We start from the raw sequence: 15,408 nt of genomic DNA, 5'->3' as shown, positions 1-15,408 counted from the left end.
GCAATGAGCACTTTTCCTTGTATCCGCAAGTCCTCCTAAGCTGCGGGAAGTTATCAGACACACAGCTCAGCCCTCCCCTGTTGGCAATGTACAGCTGTGTACTCCTCACCTTGTTGTAGCCATCAACTAAGCTTGCTATCACCTCTTCAGTCACAAACTGCAAATGGATAGAAGTGTTTTTTCTAGGTAATGGCTTTTCTGTCCAAGTCATCCAACATGCTAAATCCCTTCCCTAGGAATGACAGGACACACTGAGGGGGGCTCCCTCCCAGGCAAAGATCCAGCCTCATGCAAAGGCTGGCTTCTGCTCCACCGCGAGGGGAGGGGAGGCTTTTACTCATACAGTTAGCACATAGTGCTGAGCTTATCAAACCCACCTCTTTCATTCAGGAGTATCTTAGTACAAACATACTCCTCTCCCAAGCCTGGGTGCTTCCTCTCATGTGTGGCTTTTTTCTTTTACACACCATAAAGAATTGAAAACAAAACATCCCAGACTTTTGAATTAAAATACAAGCTTTACAACCACATAGCAAGTGTATGCTCTTATATTTCAGTTTAAGACTATATTTTATAGAGTACCAAAATAAGCAAAGGATCAGCACTCCATACAAAGTGTTAGTTCTTGTGAGGGTAGAAGGGAGATGGACTTTTAATTACACTAAACTTCTTTTCGCAAGTCTAAAGAAAATTCCATTTCAGCAAAACAGGTTTGGGTTTAAATTCCCAACATTTCTAGGTCATTAAATAGCGTTTCTTTAAAGACACTTTACATTGTTCTCACTCAAAGTAAAGGGATGATTTAAAGCAGTATTAACAAGGAGGTGGTGCTGTTACTGTTTAATGTCAATATGCAAACGCCATCTGCTATAAAAGCTAGAAGAGCAACACAAGTGCATCTTTACTTCTGAAGACTACTAGGAACAGACTAACATTTGAGAGAGGTTTCAAGCAGTCTACACCAGCTCTGGGCCCGGGCTGCTGCCGGGTCAGCCTCTGCAAGGCAAACCCCAGGTGCTGGCAGTGACACATGTTCACACATATACCCAGAGTTCAGCTCGGGATGGATATGCCTCTCCCCCCTTACAGCATTAGAATGCAAGAAAGCTGCAGCCAGCATTGCCACTGCAAGTTTACAAAAGCAGAAATCTCAACAAAATAGCGCTTAAACCAAACGGAAGCTCTCTGTGCAATTCCAAGATTCCTTCCCCAGGACACCCCTCCTGTCCTGCCCCCCTGTCCTGTTTCTCCCCTTGCTCCGTCCCTACAGTCTATTTTACAATAAATAGGTTAAATGGATTTACATGATGCAAGCGCAACTCAAAGACTTTTGCCCTATACATATAACCATGTTAACTGTGAGATTATACATGTGATAGATCTCTAACAGAGCAACCACCAGTTAGACTTTTAAAGAAACACAAGTATTTCAGCATGTACAGAGTAATGAGTTCAAAACTGTCCAACATAATCGCTTTTGTACATTCTCTTCCTCTTTATAGCCTTAACGGGATTTTAGACCTTGATGGCAACAATCCCAAAACAAGAGTAAAATGAGTTTATTTTATTGCAAACAAATGTCTAGAGTTAAATTTCTCCACCCACTTTCTTTAAAGAGAAAAGGAATCAGCAGGCTAAGGAGGTACACCCATTTGAGAATTGACATGATTAAAAATTAGATAGAAAATGGGTGACTCACAGTTTCATTAGCTTACAAAATGGTGGAGTAACTACTACAAGCACACTAGGTATACAGTATTTTGTGGGGAAAGAGTTAAGAGTTATACAGACACACAGCTAACTTCATATAGATCCCATTAGACAACTGGATTTACAACAAGTTTTGTTTAATAAGAAATGGGGAAAGCCAGCTTCTTTTCAGAATCAAAATGCAGAACAAATGGAAAAGAAATTATGGTGTTGTACCTTCACAAGTTTGAGCCTCCACAAATAATGCAACCAAGTTTTACAACTTTAAGAGCTTCTACATACACTCCACCTTCACTACTTTGCCCCGGGTTTCCTCTTTGCCCCCAACATCTCACAGAGTTCTAAGTGTTACAAAAAAGTCCTAGTTATTGCCGGAAACTTTGACCTCCCGCTCCACCCCTCCCCACCCAGCAGCTTTGTAGAGATGGTGGAGTGTAATTCGGAGCTTTACATAATCTCACGGTGTTGCGGAGAGCTAGCGAGGAGCCTCCGTGCCAATCTGGTTGCGAACATTTCTATCGTATTGTGACATGACTCACGACTGTTTCTTAGAAATTGGGGGATGGGGAAAAAGGAGAAAATTCTTTAATAAAAAGACACCAGGTACAAAGCAACGTTTTACTTTTGTTGTGGTAAAAAAAAAGTCACATTTTACAGATAAAATGTAGAACCCTGAAATACTGACACATTCTCTTATCGTGCACAATGCTGAGGTTCTCTTACGAATCACTTTAAAACTGCAATTAAAAATGTACAAAAAAAAGAAAAGAAAAAAATCAACCCACAAAGCTTCTAAAAAAGGAACCCGCAGGCACTTCCTCTTGTGGAATGTTTAAAAAGTTAGCCTACTAAAGAAAACAGTCGACTTCTTGTGAAGGTTTTGGAGAAATATGTATCAGTTCATTTATTTGGGTATTCAATAATATCCTTGGTGATAATGCTGACTCCATGGCTTCTGACCCCAGAATTGCTGCAATAAAGGGATAAATAGTTAATTTTAACCTGCAATCACATAAACGTCACATTTCTTACAGAAAAACAGAAGGTGTTTAGCATCTAGTTCTCCTGGAACTAAAACAGATTAAAGTGCTCTCAAATAGCAGCAAGCTCCTGAATAACTGAAGGAGAACTGAAAAAGGAACTGAAGTTCGTTTCACTGTAGTAATGTGAAGCCAAATACTACATACCATTAAGACCGATAAGCCACAGCTGGTATTTGATATATCAAGACCATCAAACCAGACCAGGTTTTGCACAGAAACCTATTTATAGCAGTATTGCCTAGCATTAGAAGATTTTGCTACCCAGTTTTGATTACATATTTAATTATTTCAGACAGTGCTTTGAAACATTCAAGTTAACAATCAGTGGAAAGATAAAAGTTACAACTACTTACACCCTGCTGCCACTGGTTGTAGCCCTGAGATTGGTTTTTGTAGCCACGATTATTTCCCCTTCCTCTGAAGTTCTGTAAGAGGACAACAGGTTTTAACTACTTCATCTACAACTGGTATTTTTCAAAGTGTACAAATACCAGTCTTTCTGTTACCACCAGAACATCACGTACCATATAGAACCAATCTTTCAAATATGAAGTCTCAGGCCCAGGCTTAAATAAGCCAAAGTAAAAAGTCCCTGAAAAACCCTACCTCACCCTCCAAGCAGCTGCTCCTTAAACATGGGGCAAGAACCTCAGAATTAATAAGCCAGATCTAACTCACTGCCAGTGGTCTGGAAAGCTATAGCTAATCCAGTTCTGACTCACCCTATTTTCAGCTGCTAAACTGCACCACGACAACTAAAAATACAACAGCTTGCCTATTTTTAGTTAGGAAATGCTGTAGTTGCTACAAGGATGTGTAATCTGAGCAGACAAAAGGATACAGTTCATACAACTGAGAATAGAAAAGTTAGCCCACAAAACTTCAAATGCAAGTTATAGAACAAGGGGACACTGATACTAGTAGATAAAATACTGCATTTCCCCTGTTCATCAGAATTAGACAGACCTGAGCCTTGTTTACTACCTTGGGCTCCATCTGCTGGCTCTGCAGCAACCCAAATTATGTTTTCAAATAATTCCACTGATACCACATCAGTTAGGACCTCAGTTAGCATGTCTTTATTACTTGTGGTTGATACTAGACACGAAAACCAAACTCTCTCTCCAGAGCTATTTCCAGAAAGTTCCCTAGGTGCTTGGTAAAGATACACCTTGACCCTAAGGCCAAACAACAGTTACTACTATTGGAGTGCAGGGGACAGAATCAAACACAAGCCTTCACACATGCCCTAAAAGCCTGTATCTTTTAACAGGAGAGAGGTACAGTTTCAACATGGAACCCCCCATTTCAGCATCAGAGCTTCTTGCACAACATTGAGAGCTCTGGGCACATAGAAATCCCCCCAAAGCATCACCTGGTTGTAGTTTCCCCTGTTGGGCATTCCACCTCTGTTATAGTTTCCTCTGTTTGAGTAGCCACCTCTGCTTGGAAAGACAGGGCCACGAGGATACGGGTAGCCAATTGCACCGCTGCTGCCACCACCACCACCACCGCCTCCACCACCTCGCTGAGGCATGTTGCCTCCCCTCCTATTGTATCCACCACGATTGCCAGGGACTGCAGGGAGAAAGTTGCTTCAATCAAGTGACTGTTAGGTCTGAAATATTTCTAACATTAAGTTTACTGTTCAAAATAACAATGGTATAGAAACAAGACATGCAAATTCAGTGCAAAAATTTCAGTGCAAAGATTTAAGTCGTAAATGGCAGTTTAACCATGTACTAACACTCCATATACAGCCCGGGATACAAACACACACCAAACCTAACATAAAACCTCACAGCTGGGCTGCAAACTACATGAACAGCATAATCCATGATCCTGCCAACCTTCTTCATTTTCAAAGCTGGACAATTAACTTTGTCCTAATACACTGAACTTAAGTCAAAACCAACGTTCCCATCACATAACAACTGCAATGAAGTACTCCACCATCCCCCAGGAGCAGCCTCCAAATTTTACAGGCTTGTTTCTAAGCTCACCTCCTCCTCTGAAGTTGCCCCGCATGTTGAATCCTCCACGTCCTCTCTGACCCCTATTAAACTGATTTTTATTGCTTTTCTTGTTCTTCTTTGAGCCAGTATTCTGTTTCTTTTCTGGTGGAAGAGACTTCTTACTCTCTTCTTTGTACTGTTCCAAAAGCTTCTGAGCTTCTTCTTTTTGCAACTCTACATAGATTATTTCATCAAAACATTCTGCTACCTCTGGCAGTGTGAAGTTCCCTATAATTGCAAAAACACTGAGTATTCAGCATCTACATTCAGGTACAGTCAAAGCTGTAATTTAATCACCTTTCTCCCATTCTTCCTCCCTCCCCCCGCATTCCTTCAGCATAGGGACATTACAGAATTTGAGCATTTAAGGTAACAGTGACAAAAGAAATAAACAGGTCTTCATGGAGTTGCCAGTACTGTGCCAAACCTTGAGAACATTCTGCCTATATCTTTTTTTTTCTTTTATAAGCCTCCACTCAGAGTACCAGTTTCTGCCAAATATGTCACTTATATAGGGCACTTTATGCCAAGACAGCTTTGTGCATCTGCATGAAGCATATCAGCATAACTGAGTAGTGTTAAGGACTGCAGCAGAGGGAACACAATATAGTGTTGTCCTACAAGTTACATTAGTCTTCCAGTTTTGATTAAGTACAACTGTTTAAGATAAAGTGATTTTTTAGACTTCACGTTTACTTAATCCTTTAAACAGATACTCAGCATCCTAAAACACAGTATAGGATTATGTTCCATGCCTTTCATTTTGAGAACTGCATGCTCTGGAAGATCTTTTCCCTCCACCTCTGCCTTCTTTTGTGTTCTTTGCTTGTAGTCTTCATCTTTTGGGCAAACAACAACTGCTTTGCGCTGGAAGCCTGCAAACAGGCACATTTTTCTCCTCTGCGCAGCTGCAGACACATTTGTCTGAAAAAAATGCAGTAACTTACTACACGTAGCTGTCATTGTAAGAGTTAAGGAAGTCAACTTATGGTGTATAGACTTCACCTCTACAAGAGCTTGCAATGAAGTTTACAAATAACTGGACATAAAGATGCTGCATAATGCAAAGTTACGAGCTCATATCCACGTGTTAAAACACTATTCCTCCCACATCCCATAAATCCATAGAAGTTCAGACAAGCATTTGTAAACAGCGTCTCAACTTTGTGTCCCCTGAACAAGTAGTCACTAAGTGAAACAACAGCTATTAACAATGTAACTTTAATCCCATTTAATTACTGCACTACAGCCTATAACAAAATTTCCTTAACCATTTTCCACTGAAGCTTCTACCTGATCCAAAATGAAATTCCGCTTCTTACGAGCTGCAATCTCAATGAACTTTCCAAGACACTGTGGAGCTCTCTGCAGCAGTGTGTTAAGTTTTCCAGTGTCTGCCATCTGCCGCTTAAAACCTGCCACCTGCAGAGAGATTTCTCAGAGTTAATTAATGTAGCCCTGAGACACGTGGATGACATTTTTCTTTGCTAAATGCTTTCTGCATGGATTCAACAACTGTTCAATTCAAAGCCACAGCTACAAACTTGTAATCGGAATTCCCGAAGTCTCTGTAAGGCACAGGGCTTTATAAATGACTCTAGGTCAATCAATACAGTTAAATCCAAGGTATGCTCATAACATCACCAAATCGTATCACTGTCCTCAGAACATTTAGCTTTAGAAAGAAATACTTGAACAGTCGGCAACAATTCACTTGCATAGCACCAGGAATTCTTCAGAATCCTGCTGTGACATGTATGAGCTCACAGCTCAGTGAGATGAAAGAACATCTTTAACAGTCACTAGCTAACCAGTAGCTAGTTCCTAAGATTTTTTTGATACAAAAGAACTCTGAATACCCTGGATTTACATACCTTTAACATACTAACAACTAAAATGCCGCCACTTACCATCATTTTGTCCATAATAGTGTTTGTCCCAAGAATGTTGTATTTCCCAGGATTTGCTGCTGCATGTTTGGTAACCCACGTAGTCTTGCCAGCTCCAGGCAAGCCAATCATCATCACCACCTATGATGACAAGTTCTATACTTGAGATACTAGTTCAAAGGTTTTCTTTAATATGCAACTTAGACTAACAAGCCTAATGAAAACTAGGGGTGGTGGAACAGGGATACTGGAGGGGTGAGTAGTCAGGATACCAAGCACTAAAGCTCCCAGACAAAAAGGTCAGTGTTGTGCTTTCTCCACAACTCTGATACTATCAACAAGAAACCTACCTCACAGTCTTTCTTTTGCTCAGGTCCCTTTGGTCCTCGGACCCTATCCTCCAAGGGGACCTTCTGGATGAAGGTGTACTCTTCTGGTACAGGAAAGTAAGGCTCCTCCTTCTGGCCAAAGTTGAACTCAACTGCACAGTTATGGCAGAGAACATGTGGGAATAGTGGCCGCCCATCAAGAACTTCCTTGCTTATTTTGAATGCAACACCAAGCTCTTGTCCATTCTTGGAATATGAGAGTTCCACTTCATCACCATCAAAATTCTGGTTTTCAGACAAAGCATTAGTTTGGGTAAAATTACTCACCTTGCTCTATAAAGTCGTATTTGTCATTTCACTATACTGGCTACTCTAACTCAACCTCTGTAACCCTAATACATCATAAAGGAACGACTTAATAGCAATTCATCCTAACAGAAAAAAATTAACAATAGTCTCGTTTAAAATCTGTTGTTTTGTGTTCACCACCACCCCCCCACATTCACACCTGTCTGTGAATATGCAATCATAACACATTGACAGCAGTCACTGTTGGCAATACCTGCTATTTCTACCTCCTCCCTATGTTAAACTTGTCTTGCTCCAAGTTTTTCTATATTTAGTTTACTGCCTCTCACAAAGGTGTCTAGAAATTCAAGGATGTTTTTCATTAAAAGAAAATATAAGGGAAAACTTACAGCAAAACACCCAATCACATCATTTTCATCAAACTTCTCACCAAAGTCTTCAGTCTCACAATTGCACGTCTTTATTCCTTTTAGAGAATACCCATAAGAAAATTCTTCTTCACCTGAAGAAATATAATTTAAACTTATTAAAAAAAGGCATTTTCACCTAACCATTTAGAAATACAATCATTTTACAGCTACTTCAAAGGAAGCTGCTGTTCAGAATGCTTTGATTAATGCCACAACAAGCTACGACCCCCAAAACCAGCTACAGCTTGGTTTTATATTCAATACTCTCACTTGAGATAGAACAGCAGTGTTTCCCCATCCCAGTTTTAAAAGCCTTAATGCTGCTAGCTCCAGATTCATGTTGACACAAAGCTGAACTGCCAGATAAGGTTACGAGCAAGTATTTTTAAACTGAAGACCTGATTATGCACCGGTATACCTGTACCGTAGTTAGTCAGAAAGGCTTTCTGACTTTAGTCTCCAGCAGCACTTACCCCTCCCATTTTAAAGGGAGTTTAGCAGACCTTCAGCCTATGCGACAGCTGAGGATGAAGCTGCAAGGAACAAGCTAACAGAAGTGTCAAACACAAGGACTCAGATGGAACTTAGCAAGAAAGCTGCTGCTGCTGTCAGAACATACCAATTAACATACATTTCTTAAAAAGACATTTCTCAGCAGCAGATATTATCTATAAATATCATTTATGATCTGTTCCCACAGATCTAATCTTTCTTCCTAGCTACTTTCAGAAATAAGGATTCTCCCATCCAGGTGAAAAGAATGATACTGTGGTTATCCAGGAATTTTAATTCACTGGTTAAATCTTATACTATGCCCAACCCTCAAAAGAAAAATTAAGTGGGAAAGACCCCCTCTTCCTATTTATGGCAGTACATGGAAAGGACAAATCCTTAGTATTATCAGGCCCTTAAGAACATTTTCAACAACCCATACTCAACCACCGAAAGAATTAACTCTCAGATCTTCAGTGCCTTTTCAGACCTGAATACTTAATGACTTTATCTGGTACCAGTAATAAGCTTTCCCACACCACGTCCAGTGAATGATTCAAGTTAAGACCATTTTTCAGAACACATGGGCTATAATCACTAAGCTTTCCCCATCTGTTGAAGAAAAAATTACATAAAATTTCAACTATATACACAACAAACAATAGAAAAATAGTCAAATGTTTAAGCCTTACCAAGCAACATTCCACTTGCATTCAGTGACCAGCCAACTCTCACTTCATGTATGTCAATGTCTTTTGTATACAGGTGTTTAACAGGAATCTTTTCTGTAACCTATTTTTAAATTATTAATTAAAAGGTATGTAGTATTTATTAGACACTACTGAGATGGAAACACAAAGGTAACATCTGTAACCTTTACACTCTGGTTAAATCGTTGCTAAGTCCGAGTAATCACCTTCTGCAAAAACAAAACATGCTTCAGTGAAACATGTGAAACCACAAGCCAGCGACTAAATAGTTACATCTCCCAACTGATCAATGAAGATGCAAGATACCACATACCTTCCAAGCATTTAGTCACAGCAGTTCATCTCACTAGCCGAAAGCCTTGATTCTTTTAATATGGTATTAAAATCACCAACAAGATAAGTGTTTTTTCATTGGGTTTTTTTTGTTTTGTTTTAAATAATCACCATGAAGTTGGGATTAACAATAAACTACTTTGCCAATAAAATGTGATAATGGATTAAAAATATTGCTGCATATAGACTGAGGAAACTATTATACTCTTGTCTCCCTTGCTACAGTAAGACAACTTCCTGGGCAATCTGCCAGCTTTCAAACAACGTAACCAGATTAAAAAAAAAAAAAAGAACCCTGTCCAAAAGCACTGGAATCTGTAGGCAACCAGCTATTTTCCGACTGCCTTTACAAATGTCACCGAACTAAAGCAACTAATAGGCATCCTACCAGTTTCCAGAACTGTGTGAGCTAGGGGACACCAAAGTGAAACTGATTTGAAAGTGAACAGGGCAGTAAATACCAGCATCGATTTAATTTCATCGTCCTGAGTTACAGGTACCAAGAGACACAGGAATCACTTGATGCAAGAACATGGAGAATGGGAACACTACCTACTCCTCCTGGTAGTAGCTAGATTTGCAAGTACTAAAGAGAACAGAGGAAGTATCTATATACACAGGCACAGCAAATGCAAAGAAGCCTGTAACAGTGATTTTTCTTTTTTATTTATTTAACAAGCTTTGTGCCTCCTGTTAGCCTTTTGTCAACAACTTGGAGAAATCTTTTTTCACAAGGCTGACTGCTCTTTTCCATTCCTACCCCTTAGGTGAACTCCTGCACTGCTAAATACTCACATTCATTGTGTAAACAAGTCAGAATTATTCAGGTTGAAAGGGACCTCTGGAGGTCATCTAGCCCCACATAGCTGCTTAGAGCAGGTCAAACTCAGAGGCTAAGTAGGAACAGAAAAAAAGGATAATTTATATCCCTGAAGAAAAAAAAATAAAAAAAAATAAAAATGGAGTGAGCCAAGCCAAACGTTCTGTAATCTCCAGAACGCACAAGCAAACTTCTGACTACTGAGTACCAAAACTCTACAAGTGCTGACGCAAGAAGTTCTTGCTTCAAAAATGAGCTACAAATTCTTGTGAGCCACTTTTTTTTTGTTAAATGGAAGTTCTTAGAAGTAGAGGTTTTCCAAATTGAGCCACATTTTATCAGGAATCATTTTACAGGCTCTTAAAAGAAGGCCTTCTCAAAATCCTGTTCACCTGAATTAGTTTCAGCAGAGTCCAAAAAACTTGAAGGAATAAACAAAATCGTATCTAAGAATGCACGAAGCAATCTCCCATAAAACATCAGTTTAACTTACCTTCATCTCAAAGCAGACTTTGCCTTTAGAAACTCCATAGGAGGCTCTCCCTCCAGCCCAAAGGAAAGCGAAGCTTTCCATGGTCAGAGAGGAAGCACTAAAACGGTCTCTCGAGATTTTAAAATGCAGGTCACAGTTATCTGTTAACATAAAAATCATTGTTTACTCTCACTACAAAATTAAGTACAGTTGTCCAACTTTATGCATTAAAGGTGATTTTCAAGACAAACTGCCAGCAACCGCTCAGCATCTTTCAGGAAATCAACTGAACACATGCCTAGACTGAGCTGCAGGCTGAAGGTCAGCCAAAATCTCATGAAAAGCTAGCCAACGAGAATAATTTTCAAGCTGCCATCTTCACTTCTCTCACCAAATTTCCTCTGTTTTTATCATCTGCTTGAAAAACTTTCACCTCACCTATTTAAACCTTTTTTGTCTGTTACCTATTTCCATCAATACAGAGCAAATGAACCTGCATCATGTGCTGCATTTGCTAGATACCTTTGTTTAAAATCTGCTTACCCCATATGCCCAAACTTAAGGGTGGCTGAGAGGTAAATAGGAACAGAAGTATTTCCGTGTAAGTACTGAAAGTAGTACTGTCTTGGTTTACATAGTCAATCAGCAAGTCCAATTAGATTAAGCCAATTAAAGTCAGTTAAGTCAAGTGCAGGTAGGGTAAGCATGCAGAATGTGGCAAAAGAACCTACTTCACCTAAGAAACACCATTTGCACTACAAATTCACCTATTGCCCTCAGAATGTAAGTAGGACCTTTTACAGACATCTTCAGGCTGCACACTGAATTTTGAAATTTATCTTCTAGCTGTCTTCAAAAAGACAATGTGAAACAGTAACACAAGGTGCAGGATATAGCATTTTAACTCCCCAGAGTAAGGAATCCATAGAAGAAACTTCAAGCCTATTTGACAGTTACACAAAAGGAGCAAAATGAGCAAGCAGTGAGTTGTTCTGCCCTGGTATAAAACCTGCATGCTACCCTAGCACCGTGGAATACAGCCTTCCCTGTATTACTGGTAACTCATGCACGAGAATCTTGTGTTTGCATACAGCTATCCCCAGTTGCAACTACAGTAATAGCAATTCCAGTGTTCTTTTGTTAGTACTTCTGACTTTATTTATTGCAGGAAAACCAGATAAAATCATACAGAATAAACCCACCTGTGTAGGTTGCTTTTAGGACAAGTGAGAACAGAACTTGAAGTTTAGCTTCCTTATAAGACACAGCCTTTAAGAGCACTAAACCTCTTTCATGTCTGGATCACTATGGTCCATGAGAGAGAGAGCACCAAATTGTTACATAATTCAGTCTTAAAGCTGTTTGATTCTGATATCTGAGTAGCCTGTTGATACTTGAAACTAAAAATAACAAAAAGTAGGAACTACTCAGTTACTGGGAAAATCAGAAGATTCCACAAAGGTGACTACCCACCAGGTTAGCAGCTAGAAACTTGAGATTTAGTTACCAAAATGTCAAGGACGGTATATCCAGCAATTCATGTGGTTGAAATGAATACCTCCTTCCATTTCAGAACATTTCTCAGGAGAAAAAACACACCTGAAGCCACTAACAAATATGTCAGTAAATGCCAAAATTTAAGATATCCTTCCATGGTGTTTGAAGAATCGAACAAGTTCAAGCATCACCAAAGTTTTCTAATACTGCACCAAGTGCTTATACTTACCCTTGAGAACATGTCAACTTTGCCCCAGTCATGGTGCATCACAACAACATTTATAATCTGCCTCAAAAGCCAGAGTTTGTAGGTGCTTGTCCACTTTGATGCCCTCCTGACCAGTTTTCTGCCACTCAATTTGCACAGATCACAACCCCTCCCACCCCCAAATTCCCAGGTTGCACAAATGGGTCATTTTTCAGGAGGCCTTACCTGATTTTGTTAAATTTATCAGGAGACATGAACAGAGCCTCAGCAAGTTATGCAGAAAGCTCACTTCACAAACTGTACTATTGTAGTCACCTACACTACCAACTCTCAAAACTTTCTGAAGTTAAAAGCTCATGTGCTATGTTAGTTTCCCGAGCTGTTTTTAGGGTGTTCTATGCTCACTCTGCATTTGGCCATCTTGGTTTCCATGTTAGTATTTTGGTTAACAGCTCTTTAAAAAAAAACGCATGGTATCACAGACTTAACAGGAACACAAATCTTATTCCTGCTAAAGACCCATATATCCCTCTATACTGAAAATGGGTGGAAACACCATTTTCTTTTTTTTTTTTTTTTAGTTATCTGGTAATGAAAGTTAACAGATGTATTCACTCCACATTTCAGAAAGTGTTGTTTTCAAACTAAAAGCATAACACTGCATCTTTACAGCATAAAGAAAACTCTGTTTACTCACAAGTATCAAGACAAACCACTGTGTCATCAAAATGCTCATCTTCTTCTTCAACAGGTGGCTGAGGTGACTTAGCCCTGAACAAAACAAAAACCAACCAAAATATAATTAAGCTACACCCATTTTCACACTATTAAAATAAGCATTTCTATTCTTTTCTTCTCATTCACAAAATGCTGCCCAGCATCACATTTATTTACCTGCTGTACTTGTTTTCCTCAATGTACTCAAAATATCCACGGCCATGGTCTTCACGTGGTCTCTTCACTCCTCTCTTTTTCTCACCAGGTTTTTGTTCTGCTTTAGCATCACCTGCAACAAAATTAACGATTTAATTACATAAAGTCGTTCTTCATAATCTGGAATAAAATACTACATGACGGTTTCCAACTTTAGAAACTGAAGAATCTACAGCACAAAAAAAAACAATGCTACCCTACAGAGAATTCTGCTTTGTACTAAGATAAAACCCCGCATCTCCAATTTTCTCAGAGGACCCGAAAAAACTTGTCTGCTAAATCATCGCAAGCGGCCAGCACACCACGCACCGCGGGTGCAGTGCTCGATGTTAACACCCACACACACCGCTTCCAAGCGGAGAAGTTAAAAAAATAAAACAGAAATCAGACAAAAAAAAAAAATCCCTCCCGCGACGCCAGGCCGGCACCTCCCAGCTTCCCCCTGCTCCCCGGGAGCAGGACATTCCGGGCCGCCCGCAAGGACACGGAGCGGCCCGCACGACTGCGCCTCCTCCCGGCAGGCCCGGCGCGGGGCCGCGCGGCTGCCCGCGGGGAAGGGATTCCTCCTCCTCCCGCCTCCATTGTACCAGGCCTTCCCAGCGCCATCCCGAGCAGGGCCCAGCCCGGAAATGACGTCAGGCCACCGAGCGCTCCTCAGCACAGCACAGCGCGCCCCAGCGGCCCCTCCGCCCCCCACACCACCTGCTCCGCGGCCCGGCGGCCCCTCCCCCGCCAGCCCCGCGCAACGGCCCCTCACGGGACCCCCGCCCCCCCGCCGGGAAGCACGCGGTGCTAAGCGGAGCGGGGAGGGGGGGGGGCAGTCGGTGGATGCGCCGGCCGCAAACGCCCTCCCGCGCGTGCCCCGGAAACCGCCAGCTCGATGCCACCCCCCCCCCCCCCGCCGCTCCCGCGACGGGGTTTCCCGAGGGGGACGGGGATTAACGGCCTCCTCACGCCCCACCACACCTTCCCGCCGCGCACACTCACCCCCGGCGGCCTGAGCGCCGGGGCGGCCACCGCCGCCTTCCGCTTTCTTCTGCTGCTGCTGCTTCGCGGGGCCCGCCGGGCCGGAGGCCGCCGCCGACGGGGGCCCCGAGGCGCCGCCAGCGCTCTTGCTGGGGGCTTCCTTCGCGGCGCCGCGCGGCTGGAGGAGCGGCGGGGGCTGCTGCTGGGGCTGAGACTGCGGCGGCTGCTGCTCCCCGTGCCCATTGGCGTCCCCGGCCGCGGCCGCGTCCTCCTCGTCTGCGAGCTCGTCCTCCCCCTCTTGGAAACCCTGGTCGTCTCCGTTCTCATCCTCATCCTCCTCCTCTTCCTCCTCCTCGCCGCCCGCCTCCTCTTCCATGGGGCCGCCCCCGGCCCCCGCCCGCTCGCCGTTCTCCTCGCCCAGCTCCATGGCGTCGCCATCGGCGGCCTCCAGCCCTTCCTCGTCGTCGTCCTCCGCGATGGAGGCCGCGGCCTGGTCGGGGCCTCCCCCTTGGTGGAGCTGCGAGGCGCCCCCGCCGCTCTCGGCCGCCTCCTCCTCCATGCTGCCGTTGCCAGGCTCAACTGCGCCGCTGGCGGGGCCTCCCCCGCCGGCCTCCTCCTGGTCTAGCGCGGCCTGGAGCCGCTCCATGAGCTCGGCCTTGAGGCCCTTGTCGGAGAGGCGCCGCTTTTTCAGCTCCTCCTTCAGCTCCGACACCTTCAGCTTCTTCACGTTCACGGGCGAGCAGCTCATGGCGGCGGCGGCGGCGGCTCGATCCCCGGGCGGGCGGCGCGCGGGCGGGCGGGCTGGCGGCGGGGTGGGTCGGGCGGCGGCGGCTGTGTGTCGCGGCCCCGGCGGGAGGCGGCGGCTGTGTGGCGCGGCTGGTTCGTGCGGCTGCGGCAGCTGCAGAGCGGACCCGCCTGGCGCCAAATCCTTTCACCGAGCTCGCGAGGGAGACGCGCCTCGCGGGGCCGAGCACGCAGCACTGCCCGCCCCGCCCCCGCGCACGTAGTCCCTCCTTTCTCCCCCTGCCCCCCCCCCCCCCCCGCTACCGTAACGGCCGCCCGCGCGCGCCTCGTACCGTAAATACCCGCCGGGGCGCAGCGGCTCCGCGCGCTGGACGAGCCGCCCTCGCGGCGGGGCCCCGGGCGAGGGCCCGGAGCCGCTCTCCCCGCCGGCACGCGGCGCTCTTTGCCGGCGGCTGTCCCTGCGCCATGTCGGGCGGGCGGCAGCGGGAAGCGCGGCGGCACACACCGCTCCGGCCAACCGGCCCGCTC

The 15,408-nt window shown here is 44.0% G+C and overlaps 1 protein-coding gene across 1 annotated transcript; it reads right to left on the bottom strand.

Moving 5' to 3' along the window:
* Window positions 1–1,549: 1,549 nt before the first annotated feature.
* HNRNPU (heterogeneous nuclear ribonucleoprotein U) lies at window positions 1,550–15,123 on the bottom strand. Its single transcript, XM_065680141.1, has 14 exons — window positions 14,158–15,123; window positions 13,132–13,243; window positions 12,935–13,008; window positions 10,554–10,693; window positions 8,890–8,989; window positions 7,685–7,797; window positions 7,008–7,271; window positions 6,679–6,798; window positions 6,062–6,190; window positions 5,524–5,692; window positions 4,757–4,996; window positions 4,129–4,331; window positions 3,107–3,178; window positions 1,550–2,680 (listed from the first exon to the last, which is right to left on the bottom strand). Exons 1-14 carry the CDS (start codon window positions 14,882–14,884, stop codon window positions 2,627–2,629), a joined length of 2,517 nt encoding a protein of 838 aa, XP_065536213.1. The 5' UTR covers window positions 14,885–15,123; the 3' UTR covers window positions 1,550–2,626.
* Between the last annotated feature and the right edge of the window lie 285 nt (window positions 15,124–15,408).

This window comes from Lathamus discolor, chromosome 5, assembly GCF_037157495.1.
Source record: "Lathamus discolor isolate bLatDis1 chromosome 5, bLatDis1.hap1, whole genome shotgun sequence".
NCBI classification, from domain to species: Eukaryota; Metazoa; Chordata; class Aves; order Psittaciformes; family Psittacidae; genus Lathamus; species Lathamus discolor.
This window is presented reverse-complemented; position numbering and strand designations above follow the sequence as displayed.

Coding starts and splice junctions, on each gene's coding strand:
- HNRNPU (XM_065680141.1), bottom strand. CDS start 14,884: ATGAGCTGCTCGCCCGTGAACGTGAAGAAGCTGAAGGTGTCGGAGCTG. Junction 13,244..14,157: donor CGGCGCTCAGGCCGCCGGGG/GTGAGTGTGCGC, acceptor ATTTTGTTGCAG/GTGATGCTAAAGCAGAACAA. Junction 6,799..7,007: donor AGCAAAAGAAAGACTGTGAG/GTAGGTTTCTTG, acceptor TTGTCATCATAG/GTGGTGATGATGATTGGCTT.